Source organism: Ornithorhynchus anatinus, chromosome X3, assembly GCF_004115215.2.
Source record: "Ornithorhynchus anatinus isolate Pmale09 chromosome X3, mOrnAna1.pri.v4, whole genome shotgun sequence".
In the NCBI taxonomy this organism is placed as follows: domain Eukaryota; kingdom Metazoa; phylum Chordata; class Mammalia; order Monotremata; family Ornithorhynchidae; genus Ornithorhynchus; species Ornithorhynchus anatinus.
Window position 1 is genome coordinate 15,943,250 of NC_041751.1, and position 12,549 is coordinate 15,955,798.

Genomic DNA, 12,549 nt, shown 5'->3' on the forward strand with positions numbered 1-12,549 from the left:
CAGAGAAGTTAAATTACTTGCCCAAAGTCACACAGCAGACCAGTGGCAGGGGTGGGACTAGAACCCAGGGCCTCTGACTCCCAGGCCTGTGCTCTTTACACTAGGCCATACTTCTTCCCTGGTTCCCCTATCTCTAATACAATTAAAGAGTTTGTAATCACAACCCTTTTGGGGTGGAAATAGGATCAGAGAGCTCAGTGAATAACATGCCTCAGTGTTATTCTTGACTTCACTCAGGATTTTCCGTCCTTAATGCTTCTCTTTTGGATTCAAGTCCTTTACCATCCCATTCAAGGGGATCCCTCCAATGTCTTCCTCCAGATTCTGGCACCAGTGGCATGATGAATCCTTTTTCTGAAGCAGAATTTGGAACGGATCTTGGCCGTGTGACTTCCTATCTCTCTTGCATAAAACACAAGCTTGTCATCATAGGCTTTCAGTCAACTAGGAAACATATTATTCCTACCTGCTTTCTTCTGCTCCACTGAAGTTCATTCATTCATTCAATCATATTCATTGAGAGCTTATTGTGTGCAGAGCACTGTACTAAGCGCTTGGAAAGTACAATTCGGCTACAGATAGAGACAATCCCTACCCAACAACGGGCTCACAATCTAGAAGGCGGGGGAGACAGAAAGCAAAACAAGTAGAGGGGCATCAATAGCATAATAATAATAATAATAATGTTGGTATTTGTTAAGCGCTTACTATGTGCCGAGCACTGTTCTAAGCGCTGGGGTAGACATAGGGGAATCAGGTTGTCCCACGTGGGGCTCACAGTCTTAATCCCCATTTTACAGATGAGGGAACTGAGGCACAGAGAAGTTAAGTGACTTGCCCACAGTCACACAGCCGACAAGTGGCAGAGCTGGGATTCGAACTCATGAGCCCTGACTCCAAAGCCCGTGCTCTTTCCACTGAGCCACGTTGCTTCTCCTGACAGATAAATAGAATCCCAAGTGAATCACCTCATTGTCCCTCACAGTCAACCATTCCTCACCTCCCTTGCGCTGTAAGTGCTTATTAAATGCCATTGCTGGACCTATGACCCATTGCTTCTGTCATTCCCCCTACCTGAAGTGCCTTCTTCCTCCCCTCTTCCCAACTGCATATTTTTCTTCCTGGTCTTCTAAAAAGCTACCTCCTCTAAGCAGTCTTCCCTGATTATTCCAAAATTATGCACAACTTATGCCTAACATTCACGCATCAAGTTACATTCAGTTCCTCCATAACACATTCTTGTTTACCACCCATTTTGGATAGAACACTGTCAGGGATTCAGAGAATGTTCTTCCGCCAGTGGCCATCTATCTGGTTGGGATGTGATTGCAGTGGCAGAAGATATGGCGATATACCAAGTACACGATATACGCACTGTCGCGCGAGATTTTCCCCTCCTTGGGTTTTGTCATATATTCATGGGTTTGAATGTCTGTATCCAAATATGCATGGATTCACTTGGGTGCTCTCTATCAGTCAATCAGTAGTATTTACTGAGCATCAACTGTGCACAAAGTACTGTATTAAGTGGTCGGGAGAGTGCAAATTGAGGAAATAGACATGGTCCTTGCCTTCAGGGAATTTAGTCTCATGATTAATGTATCAGCTATTTTTATCTATGCATTGTCCCGCTTAACTAATAGAATGTTCATCTTCTAATGTCCTATTGTCTCCCATTAAATGGTAAATTCCTCAAGCGAAGGGAATCATCCATTATCCTGATCCATATATGTCCCTTCAAGCCTAACTCAGTACTTGGCATATAGTAGACACTGATGATGATAATATTTGAAAGTGCTTTACTGAGAATTTTTCAAAGACCAGATCTAAACTTTGAAGAATAAAGTGAAGTGGATAATGTATGATTGCTTATGAATTGAGTTGAATTGGAAATCCATTATATAGGGTCTAGCAAAGTGTCATTGTCAGCTCCCAGAGAAGCCATCACCTGAAATAGCCATCACGAAGGAGCTAGGTTTTTATCATCTTAGCTGAAGGACAGCCCCTCTCTCACTGTGTCGAATATCTCCCACAATACTGTACTGCAGGGCTGGCCAGGAGCCAAGCATGTTTAATGTGGTGAAGGCATCACAGGAGTGTTTGCCATGGTTATTTTGAGTTTCTGAGTTCCCTTTAGGAGTATAAAAAGAGGTATTCAAATACATCTGCTGCTGAGTGATTTCCCCAGCATAATAGAAGGGTTTGGATGTTGATTCAAGGTGGGCATCAGCCTGACCTGGGAGGACAATAGCTGCTCTTTATCTTGAAATAATTGAGAGAAAACATACATAATGCCGTTTCAATGATTGGCGGGCGCTAGGGGGTGGTTCCCTCCTAGATAATGGCGAAAATACATCCAATGCTGTATTTAAGAGGAAGGAAGGGAGATAAGAAGGGAACTGTTCCCTCTGTTTGTTTTGTTCTCCCCCAAGTCTCTTATGAATATTTTTCAGCTTTTGGTGCGTGGAATCTTGAATGATTAGGGACAAGATTTCAAACCTGGCCTCTTGGGTTTAGCTGAGTAATTTTCCCTGGGACCATTGAAGGAACCATGCAGGTAGATCCATATGATTTGGTCACAACTGAACAATCAGTGGTATTTTTTTGAGTGCTTTTTTGTGTGCCATTGTGCTAAGTATTGAGCAGGGATCGTCTCTGTCTGTTGCCGAATTGTACATTCCAATCGCTTAGTGCAGTGCTCTGCGCTTAGTAAGCACTAAATAAATACTATGGAAATACTATTGAATAAGTACTTGGGAGAGCACAATAGAATTGGTAATAATAATGATAATGGCACTTGTTAAGTACCGTGGTCTGAACACTGTATTAAGTAATGGGGTAGATGCATGATTGTCGGATCTCATATACACATTCCCTACCCATAGGAGGCTTATAAATGCATCCTTTATATATTTATACACAATCCAGTGTGCTGCAGATTTTCGTTTCCATTATTCAGGTACAAATGGCTTTGCCAGAATTTCCACTGTGGACTCTTTTAGCATTTGTTTAAGCATCTGTGGTTAAAGGAAAGAAAAAGAAATCACACCTACAGTGTAGTCAGTGAAACGTTTTTCTGGTTCCTTTTGTGTTGGGCAGCGAGATGTACTTCACACACTGGAAAGTTTTACAGTTTAGCCGAAAGGAAAAAAGCCTTTTTCAGAACGGAAAATACATCTAACCCAGGCATCTAGAACCATTATATTTGTCTCCGTAACCCAAAGCTGAAGGGGAAATACAGCTCTCTCAGTCACCTGGTCTTGATTGAAAGGTAGCCATGGGCACCTGGCAAATATGGGGACACTTATGCAAAGAGCAGGATAACAGAAAGGTCTGCAGAAACTAGTCCAGGCATTCTTCAAAGTCTAATATTGAAGAGGAGACTTACATAAGAATTATTGCTAGGCCTCTGCAGAGAGTTGTATGGTCATAATAGTGGCGATGCTATTCCATGCCCCATGTCTACCCTCTTTCCTTGTCCTAATATTGGATGATCATGGGATTTATCAAGTGTTCTCTATGTGCCAAACACTCTGCTAAATATTGGTACAAGGTATAATATTGCCTGAATGTATACTGCCCCTGTCCCACAAGGGGCAGATGGTCCTAATAATCCTTTTTTTCCAGCACTTTGGTAATGGCCAGCAGGAAATTAATGATTATTATGGTATCTGTTAAGGGAGCATGGCATGTGCCAACCATTAATATGGAAAACCTACTATCAAGACAGCTCTATGAGGTGAAAAGTGAAAGGCATCTCAGCACCTCATGTTTTCCCAAAGAGAAGGCACTGACCATTCAAAGAATTCTCAGACCTGCCTTCCCCATTCAAAAATTCAGATTGCGAGCTTCTCGTGGGTAGGAACTGGGGACTTTGTGCTCCTGCTATTTATCATTATCATTATTATTATTACTACTACTATAAATAATAATGTTATTCAGGCCAAGCAATCAGGTCAAGCACAGTCTTTTTCCCCACACACGGAGTTCACAGTCTTTAAGTAGGAGGGAGAACAGGCATTTTCTCTCAAGCGTTTTGATTCAGAAGGCACTCAATAAATACTGTCACTGTTACTTGCCCTACTCTAAAAGGGACCTATCAATTCATCATTCAGGACCCCAAAGCGTCATGTCCTTGCCGATGAGGCTGCCTGAATTTATCGCATTCTCTAAAGGCTAGTTGGAGTAGTTGCTTGAAGTAGTTGTCTGAGATGGGAAAAGGAGAAATGGAACAAAATGCTCTTTAGTTGCCTTTAATGTGCAAACAGGGGTAATAAAAATGGGTAAGTAAACAGGTAAATTCAGGTGGACAAAACTACTTTGAGAAGTGAAATTAAAACCCAAACAGAATATAAAAAGCAAAAGAAAATATCCCTCTCAAAGTACTGAAGGGTAGTTGAGGTGAAAGCCGTGGTGGACTTGTCAATCTGATTAAAGAATAAAAAAAATACATGAATTGGTGAAATTTCCACTGTAAGGATTTGGGGTAGTCAGTCAATTTCTTCCTTTGTCTTACTCCTTGAAAAGTGATTTGAAGTTACTGGCAGGGTTATTCTTGTGTCAGTTCTTCAAAGGGATTGTTGCTTAAATCAATCGGTGGGTCAATTCTAATAATACTCCAATTTTAGGTACCGAAAAACCCAAGTTTGATGCTTCTTTTGACAATTCTGGTTAGACCTATGAGGAAATGTAGATTACATTTCTCATAGCTCTAACAAAATAAATATCGCTGTGGAAACTCCTCTAAATGACAATTCAAAGTACATATCTGAAAATGCCATAAAAATGGTCCAGATCCAATTTGAAGGATTTGTCAGACAATGCAGCAACATCAATTCTTTATTCAATAGAAGCTGTGTTTTTTGGCCCTGTACCAAGTGGGAACCTCTACTAATTGGTGCTTAGAATGTGTCTCAATCAGGAGCAAAGTTGGCAAGTTGATCTTTGGTGGAGAAAGAGTTTTCAGTTTGAATTATCTCTGGGTGGTTAAGCAACTCCACTGGAATATTTGCACAAACTCTTTGCTAATTGGCAAACAACTCTATCTCCCTCTCCCCTGTAATATCAGTTTCTTGAACCTCAAGCTGTCTGCTTTCCTCTGGGGTTCTGAATAAATTCGCCCTGGAATCATCCTGAATTTGGTGCTTTGCTAATAGGATGAGCAAACAGTCATTTCTCTCTAACAAGAATTTAAGTCTGATGCACAAACAGTCTTCTAAAGCCAGTCAATCAATGGGATTTATTGATCATTTACTAGGTGCAGAGCACTGTACTAAACACTTGGGAGGGTACAGTACAACAGAGTTGGTAATAATAATGTCGGTATTTGTTAAGCGCTTACTATGTGCAGAGCACTGTTCTAAGCGCTGGGGTAGATACAGGGTAGTGAGGTGGCCCCAAGTGAGGCTCACAGTCTTTATCCCCATTTTACAGATGAGGGAACTGAGGCACAGAGTAGTGAAGTGACTTGCCCACAGTCACACAGCTGCCAAGTGGCAGAGCCGGGATTCGAACCCGTGACCTCCGACTCCCGAACCCAGGTTCTTTCCACTGAATCACGTTACCTGCCCACATTAAGCTTACAGCCTAAGGGGGATAATAATTATGGTATTTGTTAAGAATTTACTGTGTGCCGAGCACCGTTCTAAGTGCTGAGGTGGATACAAGGTAATTAGGTTGTCCCACGTGGGGCTAACAGTTTTAATCCCCATTTTACAGATGAGGTAACTGAGGCACAGCGAGGTTAAGCGGCTTGCCCAAGGTCACACAGCAGACCTGTGGTTTACCCGGGATTAGAACCCGGGTCCTCTGACTCCCAAGCCCGTGCTCTTTCCACTAAGCCACGCTGGGGAGAAGACATCAGTGACTTTGGTGGAAAGAGCCCGAGCTCGGGAGTCAGAGGATGTGGGTTCTAATCCCGGCTCTGCCGCTTGTCTGCTGTGTGCCCTTGGGCAAGTCACTTCGCTTCTCTGAGTGCAGAGCAGTATATTAAGGGATAAAGCAATAGAGCTGGAAGACATAATCCCTGTCCTCAAGGAGTTTAGAATCGGATCATTCTTAATAAAAGAGTTTCCTATTGCTTTGATTTCTCAGTTGCAGAAGCAGGCTCATTTGTACCTTTTGTTATTTTTTTTAGTAAATATTTCTAAACACTAATCCCTGAAGTAAGTCATTACCTGTTCATGTTTCGACTCCTCCGTACAGATTCTTTTACTTCCCAAGTGCTCAGGAAGCAAATGGGGCTGGTAGGACTTGTCAAATACCTTGCACGGTATTGCTCTGATTTTGTGATCCATAGAAGAGTATGGAGACTTAGATAGGTCTTCACGGTCCAAGGGCAGTGAGCCGTTATTTATTACGAGAGGAAATTTGCTCCAAGTTGTGAACCTAATGCCCTCAAGTGAACTCTCAGGCTGAATGATTAGGTTAGTTTCCACAGAAATACAAATCTGCCCCCAAGGAAGGGTTGCTAGTCTGTCCCCTCCCAAGTGCTTAGCACAGTGCTCGCCCCACAGTAAGCACTCAATAAATGCCATTTATTGATTGATGATTGATTGTCCCCAGATCTAGTGCTGAGACTAAGGTGGGAAAGTCCTATCATCCCATATTATGTCCTGCTATCCAAGGGAACACTGTGGCCCAGTGCAAAGAGCTCAGGCCTGGGAGTCAGGAGATCCGTACTTTAATTCCAGTTCCAACTTAACTGATGTGTGACCTTGGGCAAGTCACTAAATTTATCTGTGCCTCAGTTTCCTCATCGGTAAAACTGGAAATAAGATACCTGAAGTCCTTCCCTGACTGGGAGTCCCACCGGGGAGAAGCAGTGTGTCAGACTTGATTATCTTGTACCTTCCCCCACGTTCAGCACTGTGTGTGACACATAGCTTCAACATATGCCACTATCATTAAATCACTTCTCACACAGTGGGGAAAAGGGAGGAACACACGGTTGGGTGAGTCCAAAGCCTTAGAATGGGGTGGCAGGGCCAGGACTCTTATGAAGCTGGGTCCTTCGAGAACGCAGCCTCCCGGACATATCGACCAGTGTAGGGTCCCTCCAGTACTCGAATTCTAGGTTGAAAACTCCTCGAAGACAAGGGCTATCTATCTTTAACCTTTGCTGTACTCTCCCAAGTGCTCAGTACAGCTCTTGGGAGTACGCTAGGAGTTTAGTAAAAACTACTGACTGATAAAGGAGGAGGAAAAGATAGGCAAGACCGAGACGGCATCCAGGAGATGCTGTGATGAGGAGAAAACCAGAGAAGGGAAAATAGGATGGTTGGGGGAAAGAGAGGGGCAAGGATGGTTCACTTTCAGGTGGAGAGAGGTCAGTCACGGGCAACTGCCATATCCCTCTGCAGGAAAAATGGGCCATGGAAGCTCCGAATGAGGAAGCAGGACAGTAGCAGAATCAGAGACCCCTAAGGTGTGGGGTCTGGGCCACCCCTCCCCAATTATAGTCCTGACTCAGTGCCCGGCTGCCTGATTTGGAGCTCAGTGCTCATTCTTTGCATGTCTGTCACCAGCCCCTCTCCCTACCCTCATTTCTAGGTCGTGAATCCTCTGGGAGCCGGCTGCTATGTCTAATTCTTACCCGTGCAGTGTTCTGCAGGCTGTAGATGCTTAATAAATACTCCTCGTACTTCTCTAATTTCCCTGCTCTAATCACTACACTGTCTCTCCTTATGCCTAGTGGCTTTACAAGCCAAACATGATCTCAAGTTGACTCTGTATGCAAGGAACTGGGCCTTTTTTACTCCCTGGATAGGAAAAGTGACATACGTATTCAGGTTTATGTATGACATCAACCTGGCATTTATTTTATCGATTTTGAAGATTATTGGGATTTCCTAAAGGGTTATTCCCTTCTCAGACTTCTATTGCCCTGGGTTATAAAAGGGCTTTTGAGCCAGACCTAATCTTTGAAGACAGTGATCATGAGTCCAGTAGCTTGCTCTTCTGATGGATGATGTAATCATGTTGAATGTCCCCGGAAGCCATTATTCCAAGTTATTTTTGAATGGTATTTAAGCACTTACTATATGTCAAGCACTGTTTTTAGCACTTGGGTAGTTAAAAGTTAATCAGACCAGATACAGTCCCTATTCCACATGGGACTCATAGTCTGAATAATATGGAGAAGCGTTATGTAATTGGATGGAGAAGAGTTATTTAATCCCCAATTTGCAGCTGAGGTAACCGAGGCACAGAAAGGTTGAGTGACTTGCCCAAGGTCACAAAGCAGGCAGAGGCAGAGCAGGGATTAGAAATCAGGTCCTCGGCCTCACAGGCCCATGCTTATGCACTAGACCATGCTGCCTAGTGGATATTTTAGAACTAAAAGATAGTCTCTTTTAAAATACACTGTGTGGATTATGTAAACTCCTTGAAGGCAGGGGCTGGATCTTTGACGTGTTTTGCATTCTCCTAAGTGTTTAGTACAGTGGTCTCCACATTGTAAGCACTCAATAGATACCATTAATTGGCTGATTGATTTGAGACATACTAGACACCAATGGGTAAGGATAGTAGGGGATAAACCAAATGAAAGCATCACCTATCCAACCGAAGGAAGATTAGCCAATTAATAGCTAAAACCAACATAAAAACTATGGCTTCTCCATTTGCTCAATATATTTTGAATGCACTTAGAATTATGTCTTTTATCCTCACAGATTGCAATTCCGACCATCCTCGGGATAAATCTGTTATTTGTGCTTGTGCTTACCCTCTCATAAGAGGTTTCTGATTTCATTCTGAATTTTCATTCTTATCAAAAGAATGAGTAGCACTTTATCATTCTTCCTGGCAGTGAGACTTTTGAGAAGTGCTGCACAAAGTCATGGATTTAGGGCACCATCTGTGAGGTCAAACTCAGCATTTCTACAAGAGCTGTTGCCCAGAACAACCTTGCTTACTAGGTTTCCTATGCTGTGGCTATTATAATTGAATACATTTTTTTTTTCCCCAGGGGCAAAAAATGACAATTGCACTGCAATTTCAAGAGTCCCTTTGTGAATCTCTTCATTTATTGGGACTATGTCTATGTAGGCTTTTTTTTTTTTTTCAAGCCTGTTGACAACAAAAAGACTTCATGCGGTTTCTGAGTAGCCCAAATATTTGCTTCCCAGATAATATTTTCAAAATTTGATTGGTGACAAGAAATATTTTGGGGGGTCTGAAAAGACAAGATATGTTTCCAAAAACTTCACCTCATTCTAATCATAATAATAATGATGTCATTTGATTAAGGGCTTCACAACAGTGTGTTTTTCTATGTGCTAAGAGCTGGGATAAATGCAAGAAAACCAGATTAGACCCCATTATTGTCCCACGTGGGACTCACAGTCCAAGAGGGAGGAAGACCGGGTAGTTTATAACCATTTTATAGATGAGAAAACTGAGAGACAAGGTTACACAGCAGGAAGGGAGAAGCTGGGACTTGAAACCCGATCACCCAATTCTGCCTCTAAATAAGGGCGTATTATGAATTAAACATTTTCAGCTCAAGCAAAGTAGAAATGTTTTGAAATAAAGCTTGCCAAAGTGTGCTTGTCATCAGTTTGCTGCCATTCAGTGGAGAGTCAGCTTCCTGACTGTGCCTCTTTTGCTTCTGGTGGAGATGATTTTACTCAATTGAGAGAACACATGGTAAAATAAAATAATAATTTCTTATTTTGCTATTAGATGGCTCAAGGACTAACAGATTTTGTAGAGAGCAATTTCATTATCACCAAATATTTTTGCTGCTCAGCTTAAAATACAACTTATAGCTCCGAATTTTCTACTTCCTTATTACTTTTGTAATTAAAGAACTTAGAGGTTTAATGAATGGACACTGCCCATTAACATATTTAGGTAAGTCCTAAAACCTAAAAGTGCCATTGGAGGGATGGTGTAATCATCAACTGAATGAGGTGGATTTAAAAATTGATAGCACCCACAAACTCTAAATAGTAGTTATAATATTAATAGCCTTACTAAGAACAATAACAGGAAGATTTATTGAGTATCTATTTGATACAGTGCAGAATAACAAAGTGACACATTCCTATCCACAAAGGAGCTTACCTTCTAACCAGGGAATTAAACTGATAAAGATTTAGAACTATGCACACTAATGATGGTATAAATAAGTGTGTAAGTTCTAAAGACGAATAGTAGTGGGAGTGGTAATATTTATTGAGCCTCCACTGAATGCAGTGCCTTCTACTTCGGCAGGGGAAAGTACAACACAGATAGGCCAACGTGCAAACATGCTTCCACTCTTTTCACTGGGAACCATGCTTTCTTTGAGAAAAAGAAAACTAGATGGAAGAATTTACCTGCATGAACCGCCCTCTCTGCTACCCATTCAAGGTTCAGAAAGAATGTAGAAGCCTATGCAGTTACCAATGCTTCAGTGAGACATTAAGTTCCATAATTTCAGGGCATATTTGAGGGTATCTCTATTTTAAGTTGCTTGAAGCTAAGAAAAGATTTTGGTTTGAAATGTTTTCTGAGATCATTTTGTTTTGGCTTCTGCAACCAGAAAAATGATCTATGTATGAACTGTCAATCCTGCCATCAAAACAGTCCTCAGTCGGCATTTGGAAAATGGTGACATAAATAAGATTTAATTTGGGGGTTTGAAGATAGCTTGATTATTTGCAGTATATTTACCACATATAGCATTAAGAGAAGAGCCCCATCTCAGATATATAATATATATATATATATATATATACATATATATATATATATATTATATATCTGTATACGAATAGTAGTTTGGTGGATAATGAGTGGCCATTTCAAAGATACAGTGAAACAAAGCTTCCGGCAATGTTGCATCCCTGCCGAGACTTAATATACCAACATGATATATTGCAATCCAGAGAGGAGTGGCCCTTTCTGAGCAGAAAGTTTATAAAGATCAAGAGAAAAGGAAGCAAAGGTGAACATTTTAGCAGATGCTACAATCAAACATGACAGCACAGCGAGGAACAATGAGAGGGAGAAAGAGAGAGAGAGGGAGAGAGAGAGGGAGAGGGGGAGAGAGAGAGAGAGAGAGAGAAAGAGAGATAGTGTGTGTGTGTGTGTGTGTGTGTGTGTGTGTGTGTGTACACACATCCCTAAGTATTTCAGAGTGTTTGGGCCATTACTCTCTGCAGATGTCGTTTTACAATCATCCAGATGCTAATTAAAGTGAAAACAAAGCCATCTTAATATAAGTATTATGAAAAGTTCTCAGTTTTCTTCATATTGGCAAATAGATTATTTCTGGTTTTCAGTGATATGAAGAAACTGAAACCTGGAGGTGAATTTAAAGCAAATAAGGACCTTATTTGATCTGAAAATACTTGGATTTTAGGTCACAGACAAGGAAGCAACAGTGGACTAGATACGTGACTGACTCATGTAGATAGAGTTAGGTGGTCCTGTCCTAAATCATAACCGTGTTTGAATAATTAAAAGAAAAAAAATTACAACGGTGTAAACCCAATTCCACCGAGAAAATCACATTTTATGCACAAGCAAACTGAACATACCAACTGCTGACATTTCAGGCACGCTGGCTGTGTAAACATCCTGGCCGAATTTGGGTTCGTTGTCATTGATATCGTGGATTTTGATGATAAACTCCGACTCCGGCTCCACCTGTCTTCCTGTCTTTCTGTCTATGGCCTTGGCCCGCAGCACGTACAGGGCCTTCTCTTCCCGGTCCAACTTCTTGGCTGCGTGAATATCACCTGTGTTTTCATCTATGACAAACAGGCTGCCCGCCCCGTCTCCCGTGAGGATGTATTTTAAGTTTCCATCTCCTTTATCTTGGTCGGTGTGTAGCTTTGGGAGCAGAAAAGAAGTCTATGAATTGTATGTATGGCATTCAAAATCAATCAATCGATCAATCAGTGGCATTTATTGAGTCCTTAATATGTGCAGAGCACTGTTCAAAGCTCTCGGTAGAGTACAATACAACAGAATTAGCGGACATGTTCCCTGCCCATTAAGAGCTCGATAGAAAGGTCTGCACAGATGTGATTGGAAAGAGGGGTCAATAATGGGTCGTCTTCTATATTCCTCCCGGAAAACTGCAAGTGTGAGCCCCCCACACCTACCTAGAAACCTCGGAATAAATTTCTGACAGCACTTGGAGATAAGAGTCTCAGCGACCTAACAAAGACAGTGCTTTTATTAGTCTATGTAGAAACCCAAAGAAATGTATTCATTAAAGGTGAGAGAGATTACAGCTTTTTCAGACATCCTGATAAATGGTGGCTTTGCCAGAAAGTTAGTGTTGGTTACCTCTCCACCGCCCTAAACAGAAATGCTCTGAACTATCTCAAGGCAGGCTGAGAAATCACTCTTAATATTTTATTGATTATGCCTCCCCTCTTTGAAATGGATTTGGATTCTTTCCTCCTAGGGTATTCCGTACATTATTGAAAGAGGCAGTGAGGTAAAATTTCAAACACAGTCTTGCTATAACCTGAGTTTTCACTGAACACCTTGGCTGTAACACAGTGGAAGTGTTAGAAAACATTCATCCCACAACACGAGCTTGGT

The 12,549-nt window shown here is 41.6% G+C and overlaps 1 protein-coding gene across 4 annotated transcripts in view; it reads right to left on the bottom strand.

Moving 5' to 3' along the window:
- Window positions 1-12,549, bottom strand: part of LOC100077596 (cadherin-9) — a 79,016-nt gene that overhangs the window by 21,344 nt on the left and 45,123 nt on the right. For all 4 annotated transcript variants that reach the window (XM_029053913.2, XM_029053910.2, XM_001508745.5 and 1 more), the window contains exon 3: window positions 11,532-11,826. In XM_029053913.2, coding sequence (XP_028909746.1) covers window positions 11,532-11,826 — 295 coding nt within the window. The remainder of the gene's footprint in view (window positions 1-11,531; window positions 11,827-12,549) is intronic.